The sequence below is a fragment of the Vigna angularis genome, chromosome 8, assembly GCF_016808095.1.
Source record: "Vigna angularis cultivar LongXiaoDou No.4 chromosome 8, ASM1680809v1, whole genome shotgun sequence".
Classification (NCBI taxonomy): Eukaryota; Viridiplantae; Streptophyta; class Magnoliopsida; order Fabales; family Fabaceae; genus Vigna; species Vigna angularis.
The window spans coordinates 22,771,756-22,795,609 of NC_068977.1; the positions used below are offsets into that span (position 1 = coordinate 22,771,756).

The 23,854-nt window shown below is 32.7% G+C and overlaps 4 protein-coding genes across 4 annotated transcripts; 3 read left to right on the forward strand and 1 right to left on the reverse strand.

Annotated features, from left to right (window-relative positions):
- Positions 1 to 1,877: 1,877 nt before the first annotated feature.
- LOC108344236 (uncharacterized) lies at positions 1,878 to 5,867 on the reverse strand. The gene is made up of 3 exons (XM_052867292.1): positions 5,673 to 5,867; positions 3,580 to 3,926; positions 1,878 to 3,489 (listed from the first exon to the last, which is right to left on the reverse strand). Exons 2-3 carry the CDS (start codon positions 3,909 to 3,911, stop codon positions 3,474 to 3,476), a joined length of 348 nt encoding a protein of 115 aa, XP_052723252.1. The 5' UTR covers positions 3,912 to 3,926; positions 5,673 to 5,867; the 3' UTR covers positions 1,878 to 3,473.
- A 6,624-nt stretch (positions 5,868 to 12,491) lies between these two features.
- LOC108344235 (uncharacterized) lies at positions 12,492 to 12,998 on the forward strand. The gene has a single exon (XM_017582700.1). The coding sequence runs from the start codon at positions 12,492 to 12,494 to the stop codon at positions 12,996 to 12,998; it is 507 nt and encodes a 168-aa protein (XP_017438189.1).
- Positions 12,999 to 15,446: 2,448 nt separating this feature from the next.
- Positions 15,447 to 15,944, forward strand: LOC108344233 (uncharacterized). The gene has a single exon (XM_017582699.2). The coding sequence runs from the start codon at positions 15,447 to 15,449 to the stop codon at positions 15,942 to 15,944; it is 498 nt and encodes a 165-aa protein (XP_017438188.2).
- A 4,975-nt stretch (positions 15,945 to 20,919) lies between these two features.
- On the forward strand, positions 20,920 to 23,370 carry LOC108344232 (receptor like protein 27). The gene has a single exon (XM_017582698.1). It carries the CDS (start codon positions 20,920 to 20,922, stop codon positions 23,368 to 23,370), a length of 2,451 nt encoding a protein of 816 aa, XP_017438187.1.
- Positions 23,371 to 23,854: the final 484 nt, after the last annotated feature.

Genomic DNA, 23,854 nt, shown 5'->3' on the forward strand with positions numbered 1-23,854 from the left:
GTGATTGAATTGTTTACTACGTGAAGTACTTTTGCTTGAGGACAAGCAAAGTTGTAAGTTTGGGGGAGTTTGATAATGCTAATTCTTACCATTATCTAAGCATCATTTTAGTAGCAAAATCAACTCTTCTTTAGCTTATTACTTGCTTAAATCCTCTCTTTTATTTAGTTTTAGTATTTATCTATATTTTGGGCTACATTACGTAAATAATACTCTAATCCCTTGTTTTCTTTGATTTATTTTGATGTTAGGAAGATCCTCCATTACATTGAAGAGCCTCGGCGATCCAGGAAGTCATTGATTTAACAGTCATTTTCGCTTAAGCGAGAATAATTTAGCTTAAGCGAGAATGACTATCTTCTTCAAGAAGAATTCTCGCTTAAGCGAGAATAATTTAGCTTAAGCGAGAATTCGGGCAGTATATATACTCACGAGGCAGAAAGAAAAATGGTCTTTGATTCTTTGGAGGCGCGATTTCACGTCTGGAGCTCATGGAGGGCGCGAGGAGCTTGTGGGAACATCTCCTCCTCTTCCTTTGGGTCTCCTTCTTCTTCCATCTTCCATGTTTGTAAGCTTTAGGGTTCTCCATGGATTCATCTTGTTAGGGTTAGATGTAGCCTATGAACTCTTGTGTAATGAATGATTGTTTCGTATTTATAAATGCATTTTCTATCTATTACTAGTATTCTTGTTTCCGATCTTAAAGCTTGCAGGTAATGGGGACGTTCATGACTTGATTTTAGGGTTTCATTGAGCCAGGGATGGGATATGAAATCTTGAACTGAAACAAGAGTCCTTGTGGGTCATTGAGCCAGGGATGGGATATGATTCACATGTTGTCTTAGATCCTAGTTCTTAATGCGGGTTTGCTTGTTAGATTGTCCAAGGGATTGGAGTTTGATAAGGAAAACCTAGGCTCTTTCACCTAAGGGATTAGGGCTAGAGTGTTTTAGTGGATTGACTTTAGTAAATTGATAGAGAGGAGATGAAATTGGTTATACACAAGAGTGCATTGGTGAAAACTAACCTTAACAATGTCATTTCATACCATTTCTAGTCTTTTCCATTCCCAAGTGCCTTCAATACCAAAGTCCAACCTTGTAATTACTTGTGAATTTATCTTTTTGCACATATTCTTAAATGATGAGTTGTTCTTGAGTCTATATGAGTTGTTAATCGCACAATTTTCTAGTATTACGAGTCTCTTGGGAAAACGATACCTGGTCTTACCACGGTTTATTACTTGAACGATTTGGTGCACTTGCCAAAGAGTTTAACAAGTACACCGCCTACTGATATGACAGAACATCGGTAAATATGCATTGGGTTCGTTAATGGATGTCATTTCGTACAGGTAAAGTTCCAATTCTTTTCTCCTATTATTACTTATAATTCATTTACTAATATTAGCTTTGCAGGTTCACTTACAAGATGGTTGTCCATTACCCACGGTGGACATTATTTCCTCTACCCATTGTTACCCAAAGGCTCAAGCTTGGTCTTCGTTTTACACACATAGGATGCAATCATTTATCGAATTAATGGGAGTTAGTACGACTTATATAGATCTGGAAGACAACTGAAAAAAGGTTTGTCATGTATTAATTTAATTTTTCAATTGTAAGGTGTTTATAATCATTCTTTCAATTGTAAGTCATTTATAACCATTATTTCATTTTTTTTTTCGTATTAAGTCAATTATTAACATCATGGCTCGTTATCTAATACCAAAACTTTGCATCATAAATGATGAATACTCAAACTATAAAAAATAAATAACCTTAAAATATACAAGAAGTTTGTGTAAATAAATTATAAATACTCAAAGTATAAAAAAAATGACATAAATTTTCATTACAAACTAAAACCATATAACATGTAAGGTGTGTCAAGAAAAAGATACTTGTCCATGCACATTACGACCGCCTTTACTGCTATTGCTGGTTGTATGCTCGTCAACTGACCTACGAGCAACCTGGAGGGCCTCATTAGTATGATGCCACGCTACAGTACCCTCTGTGACGTTCCTACACGATATCATGCTCTGTAGGATCCTGATGACACGCCTCATAAAACCCTAAAATTACGATAACTTTAAACAAAAGTAAACCATGATTAAGAATATCTTGTAATACATAAAAATTTTGTTTCATCACATACCAACCATCCAGGATCGGGCGACCTACGACGAACTGGCTACGGGAACTCATCGGGGATGTGTCGCCTCATGCGCGGGGCAAGACTAAGGCGGTCCTCGTCAGGGGCTAGAATGATGTAGGGATGTGATACCCTCCTATACCACTAAAGGTATCCCACAACACACACAAATGGATCATCGTCAGGGGCTGGAATCACGTCAGTAATAGCATGCTCAACATACCGTAGCCAATAGTGATCAATACCAGGAATGTCTGGCATCGGAAGAGTCTCAGGGCTACGTGGTATGATTTGCTGAAAACCAAACTACCTTAACACACGTTCAGGCAGATGTCGGTGAACCATGTTACCTAGTCGGATCCACCCAGAAAACATGCATATGGCCATGAATGGGCAAATAAGCCTATGTGCAATGAATGGACACCAAATGAATGCATCATAAGTGAGTCCATCTAGATATGTCCGCCCCTCTGTCAAACTCCAACCTTGCCTAGGAGGTATGAACCTTGCAACACGAGGATCAATTTCGTTGTACCTCCTTGAGACTTGCTTCCTTCCCATTATAGGAAAGTGCTCATATATCCAACTTTACAAAAACATTACTCAAATTGTGTTATACATTCCTAACATTCTCAAAACATATGAAAACAAATTTGCGTAACTAAGTTTTACCTATAGAAGAGTGGAATATCCAACTATTTGTCTGATATCACTAAAGCTAGCATCTCCAAGTTGCTCGTATGTATGAGCTAGTGTCGCTGCTCCCCAAGCATATCTCCCATAGGCAGCCAAGTCTCTAAAGAGAAGTAGGTACGATACTCTGATGAGCATGCCACTCTTATTTGTAAATATTGTGCATCCAACCAGATGCAACAAGTAGGCACGAGTAGCGCACTCCCAAAGCTCCTGGTCACAACACTCCTGGTAGACGTCCCTCAACCAGCTTAGCCTGACTTTTGGACCGCGTGTGTGGGTCATCTCTGTTGTAGCTTTGGCGCGATCCACGCCCAACAAATCCATAATATGAGATCGAGCCTCCTCATACTCTAAGTCCTCGACCTCACAAAACTAACTCATAATAAGTAGGTGGAGGAGATTGTGGACGGCATCTACTGTAACCAACATCTCACCTACCGGGAGGTTGAAACTATTTGTCTCCAAATGCCACCTCTCTGCAAGGGCCACGATTAATCCATGATCGACATACTCATATGATAAGTTGACTAATGAACTCAAGCCCGACATGGTGTTAAAAGGCTCAATAGCCTCATGATACATTCCAAAGTGTTTTAGTTTTTTATCATGGGAGATCACCTTCATCTCCCATCGATCCTAAAAATCAACACAAAATTATATAACAAAAATAAAATTAACCAACTAAGGACAAATTCTGATATAGGTTTTGTGCTAACTCGGCCTTACCATATGGCAAATGCAACATGGTCGATGTAGTGAGTAAGCAAGAAGGTGTCGTGTGGACCTCCTAGGAATCCACCTTCTTCATCTTCTTCTTCACAAACATCCTCTTGCTGAACATCCTCGTGTTCAACATAATCGTCCTCAACATAACCGTGTTGAATACCCCTGTCATGCTGCTCATGCTCCTCAATCACGTCCACATGACTTTCTTGAACGCGTCTTCTACGAGTAAATGTCGTAGGTCTTCTCCTTTTAGAATGTGACAGAGATGAAGACTCACCACGAGAAGAAAAAGTCTCACCATGATAAGATGATCCATCTCTGGTTCTAACCATCTCTGTCCACCAAATCTATTGATAATAAATTATATGAAAAAAATATAAAAATTAATAATAAAGTAATATTAAATAACAAATCAATAAAAGTATTACAGATTGAATAGCAAACAAATACAAAAATATAAATAAATAATTATTACATAATAATAAATATTTAAATAATTATCAATTCTAAAAAAACATTACAAATTAAAAAAAAAATAGTGAACAAATAATATATATATATAATTACATAATATATCATATTTCAATTAATAATAAATAGAATAAAACATTACATATTACAAAATAAATAAACAAATCGATAAAATATATAAACTCTTAAAAACTTTAAATAATTACAAAATAAATTATACGTCAATAAATAACAAATATAAAACATATTACAAATTCAAAATAAAAAAGTTCAAATAAAATAATTACATAATATATAATATTTAAATACATACAAATAAATATATTACAAATTATTCTTTTCAAACATATTAAAAAAATTAAAATAAATAATTAAAAAAATTAAAATAAATATTAAAATTAATAAAACCAATTATTAATAAAATCAATAAAACCAATAATTAATAAAATCAATAAAATATATAAATAAAATTGGAAATTAAAATTTAAATAACAAACAAACAAATTTTCTTAAAAAAGTTTAAATAATTAATTAATGAACAATACGTAAATAAATTTAAAGTAAGACACGAATTACAAATTCAAAATAATAATTTAATAAAAAAACAATTACATAATATATAATTTTTAATTAAATAATAAATACAATCAAACATTACACATTCAAAAATATATAAACAAATCAATAACTAAAAAAATACAGAAAACAATAACTTAAAAAATTAATACTTAATTAAATAAATTATAGAAAATATATTACAAATTAATATTTAAATAAGAAACAAATAAAATACTTTTAAAAACTTTAAATAATACATAATAAATAACACGTACATAAATAACAAATATTAAACATATTACAAATTCAAAATTAAAAAGTTCAAAAAATAAATACATAATATATAATATTTAAATAGACACAAATAAATATATAACAAATTATTCATTTCAAACATATTATAAATAAAAAATAAAATCATTACTTAATAAATAATTAATAAAATCAACAAAACCGATAAAACCATTAATTGATAAAATCAATAAAATATATAAATAACAAACAAGCAAAAAAGTTCTAACAACTTTAAATAAATCAATAATAAACAATACGTTAATTAATTTTAAATATTACACAAATTACAAATTCAAAATAACGAATTTAATAACAAAAGTAAAATAATTACATAATATATAATATTTAAATAAACACAAACAAATATATATCAATTTATTTATTTCAAACATATTTTAAAATATTACAATATATTAATACATGATAAAACTTAAAAACAAAACAAATCAAAATCCAAATCAATATTAAAATAACAAAAACAAAAAAATACATATGCGCATCTCAAACTGCGACAGAGGCTTATCTGTCGTTGGAAATGCGATAACCGACGTTGGAACGCCAATAACACCTTAACCGTAATTCGAATTTCAGTTAAGGCTTTCGAGCTTCAATTCACGCCCTTCAACGACAAATCCAACCATTTTTAATCCATTTCAACAATTTTTAATCCTATTTCTAAGTTCAGTCATATAGTTCAATCTAATTTATACTGCAATCTATATATACATACAACAACAGAAACGATAATGGATAGAGAATCAAATACTAACTTGCACAAATCAAAGCCATGGAGAGGAGGAAGTCCAACACCACCACACCACCGAAGGCCACACGACAACCGAAACAAACACAGGACAGATGACCGCGACCCACAAAAAGATGGTGAGGGACTTCGAAATGTAGAGACGGAATTCTCAGTGGAGGCCACGACAGAATCCCACGATAACATGCAATCATAGAGGAGGATGAGTGATGTTTTGAGTGGATTTGAGATGATTTAAAGATAACTTTTTTGTCGTTTTTTTAATGAATTTAGAGGTAAATGAGAGTGAATTTTAAAATAAAATTTGTAAAAATTAATGTAAAATTATATTGATGTGACAAATTTTAAAAAAAATATTTTCAAATTCACTCTCATTTATCTCTAAATTCGCTAAAAAAACGATAAAAAAATTATCTTCAAATTCTTATAAATCCGTTCCCTCAAATCCATTCGGACTAAGATTCTTTTTGAAGGTGCCAGAGGAGTTTTTTGGGTGTAGGGTTTTCATTTTTAGATACCAAGCACGGCCAAAGATTCTTTGAAGTGCACTGCTTTTGCAAATTTTTAGAAGGTTATTAAAGTAAATTTGGGGTGGAGGATGACGTTATGGAGACGCAGGGGAAGAGCTCCAAAATAAGTATACTTAGTTTACTTTTTTTGCATTATTAAAATAAATATTTTTATACTTCCATATTTATATGTGTTCTTACTTTGTGCAATAGACATGCTATATAGTACTGTTCAATAAAATTTATTACTTTTTTTCATTTTGGAACAGTTCAAACATATAACATGATCACTAATATTCAGAGTTTGATACTATGATTATTATTTATAATGAAATATTACTACATTATCATTAAATTTATTATTATATTTTTAAAGTAAGTATTAATCTAATAATAATATAAGTTTATGATTTGTGTTGATAAATACAATTGATATTTTCTAAAGAATATTCATTCAATAATTACTCATACTCATTACTAGATTTATAATTTTAATTTTTTTATTGACTTGAATATCATAAAGTCTTTTTTAGATGTATATTTTCTTCTGAACAACAAAGAAAATCAATTTCAACCACTATTATTAAAATCTTCCCACATTTCCATAGTTTCACGCTAAGATAATTGGTAAGATTAGTATGACAAAAGTTTTAGTTGATATTGTGTATTTTATCCAAACTTTACTATTTTCTGCTAATTCCTCTTAAATATAGATCTACATTAAAAATTCTTACCGATAGAAGACGATTTCTTCTATAATTTCTTTGCATTGCATGATCAGAAACTCAACTATTAAGATATGTAGCCTAAAATGATTCATTCGCGATAATGAAAAATATAAACAAAGTTATATACACTTTTTCATAAACGAGAAAGAGTTTCCTTTTGGAAAATGAGTTGATTTAAAAAAAAATGTTTCAAGAAGTTGAAAACAATTAACGATTGTTTTCACAAATTATTTTCTTAGATGTACAGAGAAAAAACTAGCACCCCGACAATGTAAACAGAATCCGTGCTAATATCTTAGTCTTGATTCAAACATTCTCAGCGTAATTATTGCTACTGCATTATATTCATCATTTGCTTTTTGAAGGCAGCCATTAGTGGAAATAAACTAGATAAGCTATAAATTTGTGTTTTACATGCCGAAAGAAATAACCGACCGCGTAAAGAGAATAAATGAATATTTAGAAAGTTCAACGCAAAATTCCACAGATATTATGTTGGTAAATATAAATTACTTGTTAAAAAAAAATTACTTGGTAAAGTGGGGTGATTTATTATTATAAGAGGCTCATATGACAAGTTGTGCTGGGCTTATATGACAAGTTGTGCTTATATGACAAGTTGTGCTTATATGACATACTTGGTAAATATAAATTATTATAATTAATAAAAGAATTAAAACTGGGCTTATATGACAAGTTGTGCTGAAAATTTTAATTAGTGAGTCCATGAAAATACGAAGAACAACATCATTTTGAATTTTTTTTTTATTTTGCTCTAATTTCCTCTTCAACTTATCATTCTTCTTTCTTAGATTCAATACAACCTTTTTAATACACACTTCAACTTTTTCACTTTTCCTTTGTAAGCTTCCTTCAACTTCATAACGTCCTTCATCAATCCATTCAAAGCAGTTACAACTTGTATTAAATTACAATTATTCGCAAATACAAACTTCATCACAACAAGTAAAGCATTTTATTCTCACTTACTGCCTAATTTCTACATCTATAAAATAGTCTCCCTTTGTTTTTCAATGTAGTTGCCTTCAACACCAACAATCTTTCCCATAACAATAGATTTTTGAAGCTAAGTGAGAGGAGGATCAACATGTTTGGAACATTCCTAATTTAATGCTCCTTCACGTGCAACCAATTCCTCCACTGTCAGCTTTCATTTCCCTTCAATAGTGATTTCAAAAGTAAATCAAGAAAGATCCCTTTAGTCCCACCAATGCTCAAGAAGATGAAATCCAACCTTTTGCTCTTCAACCTTTTTTCCACCTTAAATGATTATCTCCTATTTGCTCTTCACCCTTCAGAACACACTTTGAAGCAAACTTTACCAATTAAATTGATAAACCAATATTCTGACTTTGCATAAACAAATACCAACATGGAAACAATTAGGAAGGAAAGCTGTGAACATACATGGACAGGCGTTAGCCACCTCAGCTTCTTTTTAACGTTGTTAGTTTTAGAGAACCAAAAATTAAGGTTTCCTGAAGGAGGACTAAAATGTACCTCACTTTGGAAAATGGACTAAAAACAAATTTGCTTGATAGTTTAGAGACTAAAAACATATTTAACCCTTTTCATTTGAAGCTTTAATATATTCTAATTTTTAAATTAAAAGTAAATTAATATATAATCATCTAAACTTAACGTATTTTTTATGCGTATCAAATACCGTTATAGAATCACAATTGAACTAGAATATGTTAAATAATATAATCAATTTAAACATTAGCCTCAAAAGCTGCTTGATACGTCAAACAAAATTTATTATAATTGGATTGTATTCATTAATTAATTTTTTAAGTTTGTGAATCAAATCATATCAACGTTTGGAACAGAGCGAATTTTAATTTCATGTTAAAGCTTAAATACTTAAAACTTATTTAATTCTTTAAATTATTAATATTCATAAGTTTTAATTATTAATTATAATTGAGTAATTTAATATATAGAACTTTTAATTTATTTGATATTAATTAATCAATTAAAACGTAAAAAAAAATACTTGGTGTGTTTTTAATATATAAAAATACATAAAAAATTAAAAATATAAAATTTAGAAAAATCAAAATTTTAAAAGATAAGCAATTTTTTTTAAAAGTTGGAGAGTCAACCCTTTAAAGAGATATTTTAGGATTTTTAGCTCGTTCGGTCCCATTTTTTGAACACTAATGGCATGGCATGCCAAAATAGGGTAGGCTTCTCATTTTGCCACTCTCTTATTTATTATCAATGTGAATATACGTGAGTTTATCCCCATATTTAAACGTATACGTGCGCTTTACAACCTCAGATTTAACCCTTTTATTGTGTGTTTGTAGTAAAAATTAAACATTTAGTCCTTATTATGTCTCTTTTCTAGGCTCTAATAGGATGATTAATTATGTTTGTTTAACATAAGATCTACTCTTTGATCTAATTTGCATATATATATATATATATATATTACATATTATAATAAAATAAATAACATAAAAAAATATTAAACTCATATGTGTTGGCATATATCATTCATCTACAAAGTGACTCCTATCTTATTATAAATGAGGTTTCTTGAAAACTTCATCAATATGTATAGAATGAACCAATTATTTTTCCTAAAAGAAATATGATTAGAATAACAGGTTATAAAGAAATGAAAACAATTTTTTTAGTGTACATACCATATTAAGGTAGAAAAATATGGTTTCTTTAACAACAATTACCAATAACTTAATTTTCAACTCATGATTAACCATATAAAGATTATTTAAATAATGATTTCCAGAATGGTATAATATTTGGGAACATATAAATAATAAATACCACTTGATTTTGTAGTAAATTTATGAATATGGAATTCATTTTAACATTTTAACTACTAAACAATAACTTTTACCATAATAACTTTATTGACAAAATGTTACTCGTGATATAAAAAGAAGTAAATGTCAAATAAAATTAAAAGGAAAAGATTAACCTTGACTAAAAAGAAAGAAGGGATAGAAAGTTAAAGAGATACATTGCAAGACAATATATTTCATTTGTTACCATTGCGCTGAGGTGTGTTATATATAGAAGTAAATGTTTTACAAATGTATTATTTTTCACTGTATTTAATTATCATTTTATTTTATTTTTTTGACAGAGAGATTTATGACGGTATGTGAAACCACCATCACAAATATAAATAGAAACTATAAATTTCATTATTGAAAAATTAAAGCATTGAAGTACTTATGTCACGTTTGTTTGTAGTGAGACTGACTCCCAAGTCCATGTAAGTTGTTAGAAACGTATGTGATGAGGTAGAAAGATTATAGTCTAAGTGGTAGATACTATTGAAACAGAGAATGAAGGTAAGGTCTAAATTGATTCAATTTTTCACAATAAGGGACCTAATCGAGAACATTTACAATACGAGAACCTACTTGAGACGATCCTACAGAAATAGGGATGTTCGAAATGATTAAACCTATTATTTAATGTATAATATGTTCTGTTTTTTATTTATTAATTAATTTTTAATATTTTCTGTTAATATTTATTTATTAGTTAATTTATGATATGCGTTATTGTTTTTTATTTTTTATTTAATTTATAATATGTTAATGTTTTACATTTATTAAATAAATTATAATATTTTTTATTTATTAATTAATTTTTTATATGGGTTAATTTTTTTATTTTTTTATTTAATTTATAATATTTGTATGTTTTTTAAGTAAGAACCTGAAAATAGAGAAAAGGATGTCCTAAGTTAGTAGGATCAGGCCTTAATTAGGCTTTTCAAAACACTCTGGTCCATTTGCTCAAGCACACTGCTCTCTCTCTAAACCTCAGTTCAGATTTTCTCTGCCTTCTCTCTACAACCTTTCTTCCTTCTCTCTTCCATTTCCTTCCTTTGAGCCACTGAATTTCTGTGTAGCTGGTGCCAAAACGTCTGCGACGTAGAAAGCTTCAAAACCATCTGATTAGTTTTGGGTTCTAAGCTGGTAAGTCCCTCCATGCAACCTCCTCTTTATTCTTGAACGGAGACGTACATTCTTGTTGGTTGCATGTGCTTTCTTGCTTTCCCTTCTTCCATTTCTACTCAGTTCTAGTTTTAAGAGTTGTTTCCATCACCATTTCGGTAGTTGTAGGGCATTGTTTGGGTTCTTGCTGTGAGAGGTACCGTTAGGGCATTTCAGTGAGTTGTGCGGTTTTACTCCAAGGTAAGGGGAGCTAGAATGTTTCTTTAATTGGTTGCATGAATTGTATGTTGAGTTTTGTACTGTTGTGTTGTTGATGTTGTGTTTGGACTTGGAAAGATTCAGTTGCATGTGTTGGGTTGAATGACTGGGAAATTGGACTTTAATGTATGTAAACTATTTTGAGATGTATGTAAATTCTATAATGTCTATGTTGATGTGACGGTGGTCACCGATCGAAACTGTGACGGTGGCCGGCGTAGATCGGAGAGATCTGATGCTCGTGGCGGCACGTGAGGGAGAAGTAGCTTCCGAAACTGACGTGGTTGGCCGCATTTATTCAATTCAATTTAATTTTCTGATGTTTGTGGTTAAAGCTATTATTCTGAGTTAGATGTGCATAGAATTGGAGGATTGAATGAGAATTACCACTTTAAGTTCTACGAACTATAAAGACCCCAAAGAGGGCTTAACTTTTCAAAATGTCTTTCTGAGAGTGATTGAGATTCTTTGTCCAGTCTAATGCACATTTGCCCTGGAATTTCGCTTTTACCTAATGTTCTTAGTTTTGTTTCCATTTGAATTTCTTTGTATCACTGTTGAGTAGATCTTGGGTAAGTTTAAATGTTGATATCCCTTGTTTCCTTTTAATTGGTTCTGTTATATGAAGTTTTATATTTGTTAAATTGAGTTCTTTTGATTTCCAGATCATGTACATAGATAGTGTGCATTTAGCATTTCTGTTATGTTTGCATTTATTCCTAGTTGTCCATTTTAGTTTATTTTCCTTATTTTAGTCATTCATAGATTTAGGTTTGGATTCTATCATTGAATTGCACGAGTAGCAGTTTTCATTAGTTTAGTTTTCTTTTTATTAGTTGCATAGTAGTTTAGTTTTTGTTTCATCATAGTCATTGCTTCATTGGCATTGCATTTTAATTGATACACATATTATTCATTCATTCTAGCTTAGGTTCATATCTGCATTATGCATCAATCTATATTAAGTATCATGCATTGCATAATCTTTTAGTTTCTTTCTTTAGATTTAATTTTTCTTTCCCCACCTAGTTTTAGTAAATAAATAATTTGGTTTAATTCTACAATTCTAGCTTAATAAGTACCAAGTCCTTGGATTGATAACCTAGGTTGCCCCTATACTATATTAGTGGGGAATTTAGGTTTGTTGTCTTTTGTGCGACCAAAAGCTATTCAACAAGCTCCTCACTAAAAAAGAAAATACATTGAAGAGGAAACCATTGAAGTTCAAGGAAACTGCAGTGCTATTATATAAAAGCTCCTTCCTCCCAAGTTGAAAGATCCAGGAAGCTTCACTATTCCTTGCACTATAGGGAATATCTCTCTTGGGAAGACACTTATTGATCTGGGAGCCAACATTAATCTCATGCTGCTCTCCATGTTTGAAAAGATTGAAGGGTTGGAATTCAAGCCTACTCGGATGACTCTTCAACTAGCAGATAGATCTCTGAAATATGCTTATGGGGTAGTTGAAGATGTGCTTATGAAGGTAGACAAATTTCTATTTCTTGTGGACTTTGTTATCATGGAGATGGAAGAGGATGTGAATGTACCTCATATTTTGGGGAGACCTTTCATGAAGACTGCAAGAGTTTTGATTGATGTGGAAAACGACAAGCTGAAAGTGAGAGTGCAAGATGAAGAAGTAAATTTTGATGTTTTTGAAGCCATGTCTCACCCAAAGGATAACAAGGAGTGTTTTCATCTTGATCCTCTTGATGAAATTTGCATGATACAAGAAAAGAAAACAAGTGATACTTTTTCTTTGGAGGAGATGCTAGTTGACACCTGTGAAGAATTGAATGAAAAAGAAGAAGAACTGATTGATGAGTGCTTGACTGAATTGGAAGAGTTGAAAGAAGATCCGTTATAGAAGACAAAGGAGATCAACACAAAAGCAAAAGTCAAGGAAAGCAAATTGGAGCTGAAGATGTTACCACCACATTTGAAGTATGTATTCTTAGAAGAAGGTGGAAATAAACTAGTTATCATCAGTAACTCTCTCTACCAAAGAAGAAGAAAAGTTGGTAGAAATACTCAAAGCCAACCAAGGATCTATTGGATGGTTAATCTCAGATCTCAAAGGCATAAGTCTAACTTATTGCATCCACAAAATATTCATGGAAGATGATTACAAACCAGTCGCCCAACCACAAAGGAGGTTAAATCCAGTGACGAAGGAGGAGGTGAGGAAAGAAGTTCTAAAGTTACTTGAAGCTGGCATTATTTATCCTATTTCTGATAGTGCATGGGTGAGCCCAGTACAGGTGGTACCAAAGAAAGGTGGGATGACAATTATTTATAATGAAAAAAATGAGCTCATACCTACAAGGACTGTTACGGGCTGGAGGATGTGTATTGACTACAGGAAGTTGAACAATGCTACTAGGAAGGATCACTCCCCCTTCCTTTCATGGATTAGATGCTGGAAAGATTGGCAGGTCAAGCTTTCTATTGCTTTCTGGATGGATATTCTGGATATAATCAAATTGTGGTATATCCAAAGGACTAAGAGAAGATAACTTTCACATGCCTATTTGGAGTTTTTGCTTACAGAAAAATGTTGTTTGGGTTATGTAATGCTCTAGCAACTTTTCAAAGGTGTATGCAGGCCATCTTCGCAGACTTAGTAGAAAAATTCATTGAGTTCTTTATGGATGATTTTTCAGTGTTTGGCAGTTCCTTCCATGAGTGTTTGTCTAACCTGGACGTTGTACTTAAAAGATGCACCCAATCTAATCTTGTTCTTAATGGGAAAATGTCACTTTATGGTAACGAAAGGTATTGTCTTGGGTCATAAAATTTCGTCCAGGGGAATTGAGGTTGACAGAGCCAAAGTGGAAGTTATTGAAAAAATTCTGCCACCAACCAATGTGAAGGGAATAAGAAGCTTTTTGGACCATGCTGATTTTTACAGAAGATTCATCAAAGACTTTTCAAAGATTGCCAAACCACTAAGCAACCTCCTTGTTAAGGACGCACCATTTGTGATGGATGATGAGTGCCTTAAGGCATTTGATGTATTGAAGAAAAAGTAGGTTTTTGCTCCAGTTATTGTAGCTCCTTATTAGAACCAATATTTTGAGCTGATGTGTGATGCCAACAATTATGCTATAGGAGCTGTTCTTGGACAGAGAAGAGAGAAGGTATTTCACACTATTTATTATGCAAGCAAGGTCTTGAATGAAGCCCAGTTGAATTATGCCACCACATAAAAAGAATTTCTTGCTATTGTGTATGCTTTGGTGAAATTTAGACCTTATCTCATTGGGTGTAAAGTGATCATCTACATAGATCATGCAGCTATAAAGTATTTGCTAACCAAGCCGGATTCTAAGCCGCGATTGATTAGATGAGTGCTTTTGCTACAAGAGTTTGATGTGGAAATCCCTGAGAAGAAGGGAAGTGAAAATGTAATTATTACTCACTTATCTAGGTTGATTAATAGTGAAGTTACAAGCAAGGAAGCATAAATCTGGGAATCTTTCTCAGATGAAACACTCATGTATATCCAATAAAGGTCGTGGTTTGATGATATGGCTAATTTCAAAGAGTCATGAGCAATCCCAAAAGATCTCAACTGGCAACAAAGAAAAAAAAATTTTACATGATGCCAAACAATTTATTTGGGATGACCCTTACTTGTTCAAAATTGGAGCAAATAATCTTTTGAGGCGTTATGTTACTAAGGAAGAAGTGGAAGGAATTTTATGGCACTCTCATGACTTACCTTATGGGGGGCATTTTAGTGGAGAGAGAACAGTTGCAAAAGTGCTTCAGTCATAATTTTATTGGCCTACTCTTTTTAAAGATGCTCATAATCATGCCAGAAACTGTGATAAGTGTTAAAGGACAGGGAATATCTCCAGACGTCATGAGATGCCACTGCAAGGTATACTAGAAGTTGAAGTTTTTGATTGCTGGGGCATAGACTTTGTTGGACCTTTTTCACCATCTTTCAATAATGAATACTTATTGGTGGCAGTGGATTATGTGAGAAATGGGTGGAAGCTTTGGTTTGTCCCAAGAATGATTCTAGAACTGTTATTAAATATTTGAAAAGCAAATTTTCTCCCTGTTTGGAATGCCCAGAGTACTCATTAGTGATGGGGGATCTCATTTTTGCAATTTTCAGCTGGCAAGGGTACTCAAGAACTGTGGTGTGAGACACAAGGTAGCTACACCTTATCATCCACAAACAAACGGGCAAGCAAAAGTTTTTAATAAGGAGATAAAAAGGATTTTAGAAAAGACAATTGCTTCATCAAGAAAGGAATGGTCTTAAAGGTTAGATGATGTCTTTTAGGCATATAGAATTGCAATGAAGACAACTATTGGATTATCTCCTTTCCAGATGGTTTATGGAAAGGCATGTCACCTTCCGGTGGAGATGGAACATCGAGCTCTATGGGCCTTAAAATTCTTGAACTATGATCCTTGTGATACTATAGAAAATAGAAGAGGGCAAATTATTGAGCTTGAGGAGATGCGGCTGCATGCCTATGATTCTTCAAAGAACTACAAAGAAAAAGTGAAATTTTATCATGACAAGAAACTAGTGAACAAGGTCTTTAATTCAGGACAACATGTGTTGTTGTTCAATTCACGACTAAAACTTTTCCCTGGAAAGTTGAAGTCCAAGTGGTCTGGTCCATTTATGGTCAAGAATGTTCTTCCACATGGAGTAGTTGAGTTAACAGATCCATCTTCTAAAGATCCACAAAGAATTTGGGTCATCAATGGACAACGCCTCAAGCATTATTTGGGTGCTGAGGTAGAATGCCTTTCCAGAGTCATGGAGTTTGTTGATCCAAATTAAGTTTAATGGTGTCAAGCTAGTGACGTTAAAGAAGCACTTACTGGGAGGCAACCCAACTTTCTAAATTTTTCCTTTTAATCATTTGTTTTGTATTGTACTTGGCTTGAATGAACTACACTGCTTTGGTTTAACTGTTGTTGTTTTTGTGATGAGTATTTCTTGGTGATATTCTAGTGTATGGATTGATGTTGAGATGATGTATGATGTGTTGATATACAGGTGATGACTCACAGTGTATGAAACAAGCTTGAGGTAAAGCTTGATTGAGATACTGAGCAGGGTGTTTTTCTTAATTCAAGGACTTGGGAGTTTACCTGTGTGAGTTTTGGGCTTTAGAGTTTTGTGTGAATAATTGCTATTACTCTGGAAGCATGAATGATTTTGCCCAAATTTTTTTTGTGATTGAACTACTTGCTTGCAGGTTTCATATGATCAAGGTTATCTTTTGTTTTCCGTTATTCTTTTAGCCTTTACATGATTTTATCCACTGAAAAGAAAACAATTTGTTTTACCCTTTGAACCTTGAACCGTATGTTTGAAAAATCCTTTGTGAAAATCTTTACCTTCAGTTAAGTTGAGAACATTTGTGAGGTATTGATAAAAGTTCAAGTTTGGGGTTGCTGGAAAGACTGGGAAAGTAAAAAGAAAAAAAAGCATTGAGCTAAGCAATGATTACTTGAAAAGAAAAAGCAAAGAAAAAGAAAAATGAAAAGAAAAGAAAAGCTCAATGCAAGGGAAAGCTGGGAAAAGAAAGTAAGTTTGTGTGCTTGAATGAGGATATCACAAATGTCTCTCACCAAAAAAAATCAATTTCCTTCTTAGCCCAGCCAAGTTACAAGCCATGAAAAACCCTTTTGAGTGCTTGAGTGAAACATTTTCCTTGGTGAGGAATAGTTCTTTGAATTTCTGATTGCATCTTCACTTGGTTGATTGATCATTCTTAAGGATAACATCTATTGAAATATATGAGAATCACATTTATTGTGATTGAATTAAGGCATCTGCACATCTTGACTGATATATGTAGGCTGAGTTGACAAAAGTAATTGCTTGTCCGAAAGAAAAACTTTTTCAAAAAGGTTGAGTCATTGTATTGATTGTTCTAAAAAGCTGAGTTACAATCTGTTTTGCTTGAGGACAAGTAAAGTTCTAAGTTTGGGGTTGTGATAACGGTTAAAAATATTGTTATTTGTGATGTAATTTTGATACTAAATGCACCCTTTTTCTGCTTATAAACTTGCTTGGAATCATGTTTTTCTGTTAAGTTGTGTGAATATGAGAGTTGAGGTTGAATTTAATGGTTTTATGACTAATTCTCCTTGTTTTGGTAAAAAATGAGATAATATGGAAAGCAGGGATAAAGTGCTAAGGAGATGGAGCTCAAAAAGGCCTGGAAAAGCACCAAAAGGGAGGGATCCTCAAAGCTTGGGCGCCCTTTTAGGAGGCTTGAGTGCAAAAGAGTGTCGCTCACTGCCCAGGCGCCCCTTTTGGGGTGCTTGAGCGCAAGGTGTACGAAGCTTGGGCGTTATTTCTGAGGCTTGGGCGTAGAAGACCATCGCTTACCGCTCGGGCGCCCCTTTTGGGGTGCTTGAGCGGTGGAGGCTCGAAGCTTAGGCATCCTCTGCAAGGCTTGAGCGTGAAGGACCATCGCTCACGGCTCGGGTGCCCCTTTTGGGGCGCTTGAGCGGCGGAGGCTCGAAGTTTGGGCGTCCTCTGCAAGGCTTGAACATGAAGGACCACCGCTCGTCGCCCGAGCGCCCTAAGTGGGGCGCTTAAGGACATGCTTTTTCGCTGAGGGATCAGGTTTAGGTAATTTAGTGAGTGACATTAACATTAATGCATAAAGAAGAATTATTACATACATGAGAGGGAACTTGGTGAAATCTAACCCCAACAACATACTCATCTCATATTAAATAACATTTGTTTATCATCGTGCTTTTCTATTATTGATAAACTTGCATTCATATTTAATTTTATGTCTTTGCATTTGAAACCAACAATCTCGTTTTCTTTAAGTCTTAATTAATAAAGTTGTCACACGGCTGTCTAGTGCCGAGAGTCCTCTGGGATACGATATTTGGTCTTACCATTTTATATTACTTGTGCGATTTGGTACACTTGCCAATCCATCAACACCCATCATTACCCATCTTCAATACTCCAAAATCACTAGGTGTATAAGATGTAAAGAACTCCTTCCTAGATGTAACATGCAGTGTAGCACCACTATTAATTATCCACATGCTCTCATCAGATACAAGATTAATAATGTCTTAATCATAAAGACAAACAAGGTCACCACATGTAGTAGTAGTAACACAATCACTATCATCATTATCTCTTTCTCTTTGCTTACCCTTTTTGTCTTTGCTCTCTTTCTTTCACAAAAAGTAGTTCTTCTTTATGTGCTCTGTTTAGTTACAATAGTGACACTCCACATTCTTGTACTGAGACTTGGACTTTCTCCTGCTTTTATCTCTACCACTATTTTTTTCTTTCTTTTAGCTTTTCCCGCTATTCTCTGTAATAAGCACTTGTGAATGAGATGTAGTACCTTGTGTCTTACTTCTCATCTCCTCATTAAGTGCACCACTCTTTTCCATTTGCAAAGAAATATCACCATTAGAGGTAGCACTTATCATGGAAACCTGAAATGTCTCCCACGAATCCGGTAAAGAGTTTAATAGGAATAAACCCAATAGATCATCATCAAATTTTATACCCACTCTTGCTAATTAATCATAGCGTCCTTGAAATTCACTCAAGTGATTTGAAATAGGAGTTCTTTCCTTGTACTTCAACTCCACAAAATTTTTCAGCAAGTATAATTTATTAGTCCCTGACTTAGAAGCATACAAGGACTCAAGCTTATCCTATAGGCTTCTCACATGTATATCATTAGCAACAAAATTATAAACATTATCATCAACAAACTGTATGATAAATTCACATACCTGTTGATGTTCAAAATTTCATTATTCATCTAACTTGGATTCCAGGTTAGTGGAAACAAAAACAGGAAGATGCAATTTTTTCACAAATAGCAAGTCCTTCCTCTTACCTTTCCATAAGTGATAATTTTCTCCATTGAAAAGAATTAATTTTGTATGTGTCTTCATCATTCACGCAAACTAAATAATTCCTTAATCAAAGAGCTATGATTCCACTTTGATGTGGAAAGGGCAAAAAATATAACAACTTAGCAAAGACTAATAATGCAACGGAAATTCAATCCATTTTCTTGCGAGAATCTGTGAGGAGCACCAAACAAATAGAATCCAAAGTACAAAGAGACATCAATAAGTTTTAACGTGGAAAACCTCTCAATGCAAGGGTAAAACTCATGAGTCGTCTAGACCAAAGAAAAATGCACTATGATCAATAATAGGGTACAAAAGAGTCTCCAATAATAATACCAAATGGTATTTTTAATAAGCCAATTTAACTAAGCACAAATGCTTACAAATGAGAATAAAGAAGATGAAAATTCTTCAAAATAGGACTGCTGATGCGGGACTGAATGGTCCATATTATTTGGATCTATTCTCGACATAGGAAGGGAGTCCAATAATTCAAAAAAAAAATAAGTTTTATTAAATTATGAGACAATAAACACCTATGAATAATTAATCTAATATTGAAATTACAATAGCTAGAAATCACATATTACATTTCAGAATTTATTACAATATTGTTGGTAATGAGAATAATAGAGTTTCAATTCACCACTGTATATATTGAAATTGTTTTTCAATTAAAAATATTATGACAATTTTAATTATCATTTATTTAAAATGTTAAAATGTCACTGTAATATTGAATGCTCGTTGTCACTGTTATTTTATATTTTTTTGACAATAAGATTTATGACGGTATGTGAAACCATAAAACAGTATGTGAAACCACCATTACAAACATATTGGCCTTTGTAAGTCATGATATATAAAAAAAATAACCATCATGGAAAACAAAGGTAAGAAAATAGTAATTAATGGTCCCATGAACATTTTTGTGGGATTAAAGAAAAAGTGTTGGAACTAATGATTTAAGAAGAAACATGACAATTAGTTTTAGATAATAATTGAAGAGATAGAAACTCTAAATTTCATAATTGAATTATGTCGTGTTTGTAGTGAGTGACTGACTCCCAAGTCAATGTAAGTGGTTATATAGCAACGCATATGATGATGGGGTAGAAAGATTATAGTCTAAGTGGTAGATAACACTTATATTGTTACTTTAAATCAAATAAAACTTTTCAAGGATATTTTCTTTAACCACGATGAGATTAGTTCTCGAAATGCTTTTCTTGAAAAAAAAAAACAAAAAAGAAAAACTATAAACTTTAAAAAAGAGAGAAGTAACAATAAAAAGAACTTATAATAAAAGTATACATAAAATTGTAAAAAAAAATTGTAAATAGAAAGAGTATGACTTCTAAAAGAAATTATAAAAAATTGAAGTTGTCCGTATAAAATATGACTGAAAAATTAAAAGCCGTGACTTTAAAAGACAGACTTCATCTTCTTTAACAATTTGAAATATAATTTTTTTATTTTAAAATCGTATTATATCAACATGATTTATTTATTTTTGTAAATTTTGTAAATTTTATTAATATCATTATATTTGATAAAAATAGTTACACTATTTTCATTAAAAAAATCCAAGCATTTGCTATAACTGATGACTCACCCATAGCTTGAAAAATGCATTTTAAACAGAGAAAAAAAAGACTGAAAATTAAAGACATGAAGTAGAAAAATCAAGTCCACAGCGTAAGTAAAAGGTTAGAAAACGAAAGTTTGCGTGAGAGATGCGTTGTTGAAGTTTAAAGTTGGATTCCACAACACAATGGAAGCATCACTTTGCACATATCTTGTTTTAAATTTGGGTATAAATATATTGATCATTCCCATACCACAATCAATAAACCGTAGAGACGTAAACGATTGAGAGTGAGTTAGAAGTAATGGAGTTATGGATGAGATGGTTCCTTCTCTTTTTACTTTTTCATTTTTCATCCTCTCATTCCTTATGCCACCCTTATGACGCCTTTCTCTTGCATCACTTCAATAACTCTTTTACTATTATTACTGATGATGATTGTTATCTTCCAAAGACACCAACATGGAAAAATGGAACAGATTGTTGCTCTTGGGATGGAGTCACCTGCCACCCCATCTCCGGTCATGTGATCGGTCTCGACCTTGCCTGCAGTGGCCTTTCTGGCCAAATCCATCCAAACAGTACACTTTTCCTTCTTTCTCATCTCCAATCACTCAACCTTGCTTTCAACTCTCTTGTGGATTCAATCCCATCCTCACTCCTAACCCTTCCACGTCTCTCTTTTCTCAATCTCCATCATAACTATCTCAGTGGTCAAATCCCAAATGTCTTTCCTCAGTCAAACAAATTTAAAGAATTGGATTTCAGTGTTAACAATTTAGGAGGTGAGCTGCCATCAACACTTTCAAATCTTCAACATCTCACTCTCTTGGATCTTTCGAGAAATAAATTCAGTGGTCAAATCCCGGACGTGTTTGTCGGGCTAACCAAATTGACAACTCTTTTTTTTTCGGAAAACAATTTTGAAGGAAAAATCCCATCTTCATTGTTCGACTTAACTCAACTTTCTATACTGGAAATTTCTTTTAATAAATTCCAGGGTCCTTTGCCCAACAATATAACAGGGTTTTCAAATCTACTTAGCTTATCATTTAATAACAACTTGCTGAATGGGATAATTCCTTCATGGTGTTTATCTTTGCCGTCTTTGATGAATTTAGATTTGTCAAGAAATAAGTTCACAGGGATTCTAAGTGCAAACTCATCATATTCCTTAGAGATTATAGATTTGTCCTGCAACAAGCTACAAGGTAATATTCCAGAAACAATTTTCAACCTTGTAAATCTTACAATCTTAGATATATCATCAAACAACTTAAGTGGATATGTTCACTTTCCACTTTTCTGTAAGCTTCAAAATTTGGTAACACTTTACCTTTTCCAAAATGATCAGTTATCCCTAAATTTTGACTCCAATGTCAACTGTACTTTTTCCTCATTAGAGATGTTGGACTTATCTTCTACGAGTTTAACTGAATTTCCAAAGTTATCAGGAAAAGTACCAATGTTAGAACTTCTCTTTCTATCCAATAACAAAATTAAAGGAAGAATTCCCAATTGGTTTAGCTCATTATATTCATTGGACCTCTCTCACAACCAATTAGAGCAATCACTGGACCAATTTTCATGGATCCAACAACTTAATTTTCTTGATTTTAGTTTTAACAAAATCACTGGTGGCATCTCTTCCTCAATTTGCAATGCAAGTTCAATTGAGTATCTCAACTTGTCACACAACAAGTTGACGGGCATCATTCCACAATGCCTGTCTAACTCATCCCTTCGAGTTTTGGATCTACAACAAAACAAACTTCGTGGCACTTTGCCAAGTAGCTTTTCAAAGAACTGCCGGCTCCGTATTCTTAATCTCAATGACAACCAATTAAAAGGTTCTTTGCCAGAATCTATGTCCAATTGCTTTACTCTGGAGGATTTAGATCTTGCCAACAATCAATTAGAAGGTACCTTTCCTCATTGTCTTCAAGGTCTATCAAATTTAAGAGTATTGGTTTTGCGAGCCAATAAGTTTCATGGCCCCATTGAAAATTTAAAGACCAAACATGGACTTGCCAATTTAGTTATACTTGATATCTCTTCCAACAACTTCAGCGGCCCAATACCAAAGGTCTACATAAGAAAGTTTGAAGCCATGAAGACTGTTGTTCAAGTTGAAATTGAGGAATACATCAGAAGTGATTTATTTTATGATTCTTTGACAGTAACAACAAAATCAATCGTTATTACAATGGAGAAAATTCGGACAGACTTTGTAACAATTGATTTATCAAAAAACAGATTTGAAGGAGAGGTTCCAAACGTGATTGGAGAACTTCATGCTCTTAGAGCGCTCAACCTTTCTCATAACATACTTAGTGGTCCTATTCCCCAATCCCTGGGAAATTTGACGAACTTAGAATCGCTAGATCTGTCCTCAAATATGCTTACTGGTATGATTCCTACAGAACTAACCAATTTGAACTTTCTGGAAGTTCTGAATCTTTCCAATAATCATATTGTGGGAGCAATACCTCAAGGAAAACAATTCAATACATTTTCCAACGATTCCTACAAGGGAAACTCTGGGTTATGTGGGTTTCCATTGTCAAAAAAATGCAGCAAGGACATTGAACAACATTCTCCACCTTCAGTGCCCTTTAAGAGAGAGCATGGATATGGATTTGGATGGAAACCGGTTGCTATAGGATATGGATGTGGAATGATATTTGGAATGGGAATGGGATGTTGTGTCTTATTAATAGGAAAGCCTCAATGGCTTGTGAGAATGGTTGCATGACTTGGGATTCTCTTGTTGTACACCTTGTTCAAATTCAATTGTGCCTTCATTGAAAACAAAAGAAGTTAAGCAAGAACGTTATCACTTTGCATGAGATTTGACTCAAAGTTTAGTTCTAATATATATTTAATTCCAAGTTTAGTTGTAACATGAGAGTGTCTTGTATCTAATTATTTCATTTTATTTAGAATATATTGTTGTATTGGTTATATATTAATAGTTGTTGTACTCCTAAAAACAATTATATATTGACTTAAACAATAGAAAAATTGTAATTATGTATTTTAAAAAATGCTATATTGTTTGCCAGAATTCTATTACATGTCTCTTATGTTTTTTTACTCATTGAAGAACTTACAAGCAGTGTGTTCAAATTATGCAATATGGCATCAACCACAAACTAGTTGAGAGCAGTAAAAATATTAGTACAAATATAAATTTTAAAAAAATTATAAATTAAATTTTAACTAATTTGTAAAGTCGT

Bases quoted from the DNA above. Each gene is read 5' to 3' on its own strand.
- LOC108344236 (XM_052867292.1), bottom strand. From the start codon at position 3,911: ATGGTTAGAACCAGAGATGGATCATCTTATCATGGTGAGACTTTTTCT.
- LOC108344235 (XM_017582700.1), top strand. From the start codon at position 12,492: ATGCTGCTCTCCATGTTTGAAAAGATTGAAGGGTTGGAATTCAAGCCT.
- LOC108344232 (XM_017582698.1), top strand. From the start codon at position 20,920: ATGGAGTTATGGATGAGATGGTTCCTTCTCTTTTTACTTTTTCATTTT.
- LOC108344233 (XM_017582699.2), top strand. From the start codon at position 15,447: ATGAAGACAACTATTGGATTATCTCCTTTCCAGATGGTTTATGGAAAG.